The 6,000-nt window shown below is 40.1% G+C and overlaps 1 protein-coding gene across 1 annotated transcript in view; it reads left to right on the plus strand.

The window, feature by feature from the left end:
- Positions 1–5,572, plus strand: part of LOC124596585 (centrosomal protein of 78 kDa-like) — a 128,539-nt gene extending 122,967 nt beyond the window's left edge. Inside the window, exons 8-9 of the mRNA XM_047135777.1 lie at positions 806–1,079; positions 2,979–5,572. Coding sequence (XP_046991733.1) covers positions 806–1,079; positions 2,979–2,993 — 289 coding nt within the window. The 3' untranslated portion in view covers positions 2,994–5,572. The remainder of the gene's footprint in view (positions 1–805; positions 1,080–2,978) is intronic.
- The last annotated feature ends 428 nt before the right edge of the window (positions 5,573–6,000 follow it).

Genomic DNA, 6,000 nt, shown 5'->3' on the forward strand with positions numbered 1-6,000 from the left:
CTTGAGCAGTCCCCACCCGGAGATCTGAATGGGGGACTATTTTATCTTCGGAATATTTTACCCAAGAGGATGCTATCATCATTTAACATACAGGATAGCTGCATGCCCTTGAGAAAAATTGTGGCTGTAGTTTCCCCTTGCTTTCAGCCGTTCGCAGTACCAGCACAGCAAGACCGTTTTGGTTAGTGTTACAAGGCCAGATCAGACAATCATCCAGACTGTTGCCCCTGCAACTACTGAAAAGGCTGCTGCCCCTCTTCAGGAACCACATGTTTGTCTGGCCCCTCAACAGATACTCCTCCGTTGTGGTTGCACCTGCAGTACGGCCATCTGTATCGCTGAGGCACGCAAGCCTCCCCACCAACGGCAAGGTCCATGGTTCATGGGGAGCGGGGGGGTCTTGTCATAACTCAATCAGTTCCAAATCTGAAAGGAGGATCATCAGTACATACCTACCTCTGGAAGCATGTTTTAGAGACATCAGTATACAGCCAGACCAGAAATGAACTCCTGGGCAGAGAGTATCGCTATTTATACAAACATAGATCATATGCTACAAACATATGACATATCAAGAACCTTCCAAAACTGATAAATACTAAATGACAAATATTTGTAGGTGGTCAGATTGTAACTGATGATTCACAGCACAACAACCAGCTATGCTAACCACCACTCTACAAGGCACGCAGCACGGCTCACAGTAATATTATGTAATATTTATACCTGATTTACAATAATAAACAGTTTGACACTGAAAACATTTTTTAAAGTTTATGAATATTAAAGAATTACTTTGTTGCAGCTGTGGATCATCTTACTTACCGCACCAGTTGAATGTAGAACTGAAGCAACATATGAACCGTGAGACAAAAATTCAGGAACTAACTGAAGAGCTTAATAAGATGCATTTGGAAATAAAAAAAGTTAAAGAGGAAAGAGACAGATATAAAAAGGAACTGCAGGAAATGAAAGCTGACTATAACAACCATATTCTACTGAATGTTGACACTGTTCATGCTATTAATGAAGCTTTTGACAAGCTCACAACTTATTTGAAACGTGGGAGAAACGGAGAGGTAAGTATTCTTTTGAGAAGCAGAACTCACACCCAATGCTTTAAGAAATCTTTCACTCTTCATCCTACTCAAATATGAAAAGTTCATTTTTGAAAGAATTGCGATTATCAGTAAGTTATCATATTTAATTGTTGCCTGTTTTTAATTACTAATGTAATATGACAAAGTCCTCAAAACCTTTACAATGTGGCTGTATAGATGTACAGTGTGTAAACTTTTAGATGGCAGACCTCTCCCTAGTCCTGAACCGGTAGAAGTCGGTAAACGTCGGGAGGCTTTGGTAGGCACGCAGTTTCGACTGCTGCCAACATTACGTAGCTGACTGTGTTTTACAAGGTAGCCATTGTCGTCTGCTTCATTATTGTTTTGCGCTGTACTGTTCTGTGTGTTTTTATTGTGCAGTTGTGCTAAACATTATCAAAATGAGTGAAGAGGCAGTTGCTGGCCCATCTCGGGAGTCGCCAACAACCCCTACCGGTAGGCCTACGGTTAGATTGATTTAAAATTTTGGCACAACATTTTTTAGGAATACGCCCATGGTTTTATATACTTTTTTTTAACATGTTTGCGAAACGTGTTGCGAATAGTGTTAGTAGTGAAGAAATAATAGAACAAAACGTCTTGCCTGACGCGGCACTTTTTCGCACATCTTGATGTTTACCACGTCATATCTCCTGAATTATATGTCGTAAAGAGACATAAATGTGCCAGCGCATTTACTGATATATGTGGATACTGTATACGAAATGTTTTGCGATTAGAGTTAATAGTGACGAAATAATACATTAAAACATCATGCCTACTGCAGCAGATTTACGGTATGTGCTGAGAGAGTGCAGTAAGCGACAACCTTTTTTCCTTTCATTATTTTGTGGGGGGTGAGCAAGAAAAATTTTCGTAAAGGTTTGAAATTGTATGTAACGTTTGTTGCTAGTCATTAAGTGCTCTCATTTTCAAATAGTGGACGCATAAATCTGGGTATTTTCCCGCGGTGGCATCTCATTGTTTATGACGTCATATCTCCTCAAGAATGTGTCTTATTTTTTTTTTTTTTTTTTTTTTTTTTTTTTTTTTTTTCCGGCTAGGAACCTTCGTGGGCGTACGAAGAACAATTCACCAAAATTTCATCGCAGTCGGATGAATGGTTTGGGAATGCACAGAGGGCAGACATACATACATTTATTTTTATATATAGAGATTAACAGTTACGTTATACTATATGACTTGTTTAAGTATATTTAAATTTTATAATTAATAGTTTAACATTGCGGGGAATGAAATAAAATGAAAAAGAAAAATTGTGAGTAGTGGGAATCGAACCCGGGTTCGCTGCATTAGAAGCCTTTACCTAGTCATTTGCGCTGCAAATGCTACAGCGACCTAACTGTTGAAACATTGTCCATTACTCTTTTTGGGCGTTCGGAGAACAACTCACCAAAGTTTCATTGCAATTGGATGAATGGTTTGTGAGCGCATAGAAGACAAACTTACATACATTCATTTTTATATTAATGTACATGACGATTTCAGTTTCGTTTACGAACAACATTTAAAGCGAGTTTTACTTCCAAGCCTTTCGTCTGCTTTTGTGTAAGCAGGACGCGCAATTTGTAGTGACAGCACTGCAAGTGGTAGGCGTGCCTTGTCGTCCCCCCCCCCCCCCCCCCACACACACATACACTCCCCCTCCACCCACCCCCACCCCAACAGCTCCTCTCCCCTCACCAGCCAATGCTTGCTTCCTCCTCTCCCCACACTCCCCTCACAACTCTGCCGTCTTACAGTTAACACACTGTACTTGTGTTCTAAAATAAATTGTTATGAAGGTAAATAAGGTTCTAGTTTGCTTCTGATTTAATGAAGAAAATTTTGTAAGTAATTCCAAGTATTTCTACACAGAGTGAAAACACATGAATAAAACCAGGAGGGGAATACAGAAAAACATTAGTGGTGGAAAATGTTAAGAAGATAATAAAGAAGAGGTGTGAAAAATGATTTACCTATGCATAAAAGTACTAAATACTAATTGGTAAGAGAAGAGGCAAATAATTGTAGAAAAAGGACAGAACACTAATTGTGGAAATTTTGATACTGTTCTAATTAGACATACATTTATATGCATACTAATTAAGAATTGTTTGCTGCACTGGACTCGCATTCGGGAGGACGACGGTTCAATCCCACGTCCGGCCATCCTGATTTAAGTTTTCCGTGATTTCCCTAAATCGCTCCAGGCAAATGCCAGGATGGTTCCTTTGAAAGGGCACGGCCGGCTTCCTTCCCCGTCCCTCCCTAATCCGATGAGATCCATGACCTCGCTGTCTCGTCTCCTCCGCCAAACAATACAATCCAATTGTTTGCTGTAATATTGCACCATTTTTGTTTGTTTCAACTGTTCAGCTTATGTCTTTCTTGCTTCATAAGAAAGGTAGTAATCAATAATTGTAATTTTCTTCATTTTCACTCACACAGAACATCCATACTTTTCATTTATCATTCTTTTTTTGTTGCTGACTAAAACGTACTTTGGTGTCACATACGTACGAGCTAAATGCAAGTGTAATGTATTCAATAATTAGTTCAGCTTACTGCTTTGTAGAGAATTAAAAATTAATCCAGAGGCTGATACAAAATTGTTTGTTCATAAGGTATATTCCTTTTCATGTTTTATAATTTTCTAGTATTTTATACACGTAAGTCCTCATGTGTTAACTTCTTAAGCTAGACTTACTTGTATGAATACCTGATACCGTGCTGTCTTACACTGGAAGTGCTGTATCTGCGGTAGCAGAGATAAAACATGAATGATATTCGTCAGTCTGTTTTTATTGGGAAAAACCAATAAACAAGAACATTCTTGATGTCGACAAAGTAGTTGAAACAAAACACAATCGAAGCAAAAAACAAAATATGGATCCCACATCGGATCTTGTCACAGAAGAATAACAAAATAAAACATTTTCCTCACATCAGATGAATTCACAATTGCGAATAAGGACTACCATCAGCTGTAGAAAGGAATGACAACAATGAAAATCTGTGCTGGACCAGTACTCAAACACAGATATCCCTGCTTATTGCGAGTTATCACTTTGCTGTTTGGCTATCCATGCACGACTCATGGCCAGACCTAAAATTCCACATCCATCAACCATGCGTATCCTTTGGACATACATGCATGTCCATAGGAACTTTGTATCATAATCAGAATAACATAGGCATTGCAATATCGTATTTATCTCCCGATACCAGGTAAGCAACTTTCAAATACAAAGTCTGACCTGTACAGGAACATACATAATGGACGTAGAAGTACAGGTTGTAGATGCATGGTTGATGACATGTGGAAGTTTAGGTCTGGCCATGAGTTGCACACAGATAGCTAAGTGGTAAGCAGAAAATCTAGGTTTGACTCCCACCCCGACACAGATTTTCATTGTCGTCATTCCATTCTACAGCTGATGGCAGTCCTTATTCACAATTGTGAATTCATTTGACGTGTTTCGTAATGGCTGTGGATGCCACAGTGCAGAACTTAGCAGTGTAATCCAGATAACACCGGCGCTGCAATATCATATTTTCCTCACAAGTCTCTCGCTCAAGTAGGTCCACCTAAGGAAAGATGGAAACAAAACTACCAGAGATTGGTTGGCACAGCATTGTCACAAAGCTGTCCAGGGAGGCCAGACCATCATCACATGACACTCTGGAGTCACAGTCCGAAGCTACCACTCCTGATGATCTGGGACTGCCAGCAGATCAGGTGCATGAATGTTGCGACCAGGATAACGGATTCCTACAAGTCCAGGTGGCATATCAAATTGCCTTCCGGCCAGCGGTGTACCTGCTTATAAGGCCGGTTGATGGATGGATCTTCTGGGACTATTTTTGATCATGTGAGTGGCATATGAAAATAGTCCACTTGTTGATTACGACCTCTGGCGTTGATGTCGATCCGTGGTGCTCAGGTCGTGGACCCTGGCGGCCGTTTGCTGAGTCACGAAGCTGTGTTTTCAACTCCAGCAGCAGTCTCGGTCATATTGTAAACATCTGCTTTGGTTTCACTTGCTGTGATGAAGGCATCCGCATCTCTGTTCTGTCATGCTGGATGCCAATGTCAGGGCAGATGTGATGGACACTGCAGGAAGATCTAGCAGATTATCTAATTCTCCCTTTACCTGAAGTCAAAATTGTGTGGAGACTTCCACCTTCTCTTTCACACAGTTACCTATACTGAAAGAGAAAATTCTTGTCTTCCATAATAAGATTACTGTCAATTCTTATGCTACTGAATTGCACAGATAGTTAGAGAATGACAGACTTTGTCGTGCAGCAGAACATGGTTCCAAAATGTAACATCAATGACAGTTTTAAACTCTGTACATGTTATTGCTGTTGTTGTTGTTGTTGTTGTTGTGGTCTTCAGTCCAAAGATTGGTTTGATGCGGCTCTCCATGCTACTCTATCCTTTGCAAGCCTCCTCATCTCTGAATAACTACTGCAACCCCCACCCATCTCAGTCTGCTTACTGTATTCATCTCTTGGTCTCCCTCCACAACCTTTATCCCCCACACTTTTGTACAGTACAAAATTGGTGATCCCTTAATGTATCAGAATGTGTGCTATGAACCGATCCCTTCTTCTTCTTCTTCTTCTTCTTCTTCTTCTTCTTCTTCCATGTTTCACTTCCATACATGGCTACATTCCATACAAATACTTTCAGAAAAGGCTTCCTGACCTCAAATCTGTATGCAATGTTAACCTTCAGAAACACTTTTCTTGTCATTGCCAGTCTACATTTTATATCCTCTCTACTTCAACCATCATCAGTTATTTTGCTGCCCAAGTAGCAAAACTCATCTACTACTTTATCTCATTTCCTAATCTAATTCCCTCCCCATCACATGATTTAATTCAGCCA

This window comes from Schistocerca americana, chromosome 2, assembly GCF_021461395.2.
Source record: "Schistocerca americana isolate TAMUIC-IGC-003095 chromosome 2, iqSchAmer2.1, whole genome shotgun sequence".
Lineage (NCBI taxonomy): Eukaryota > Metazoa > Arthropoda > Insecta > Orthoptera > Acrididae > Schistocerca > Schistocerca americana.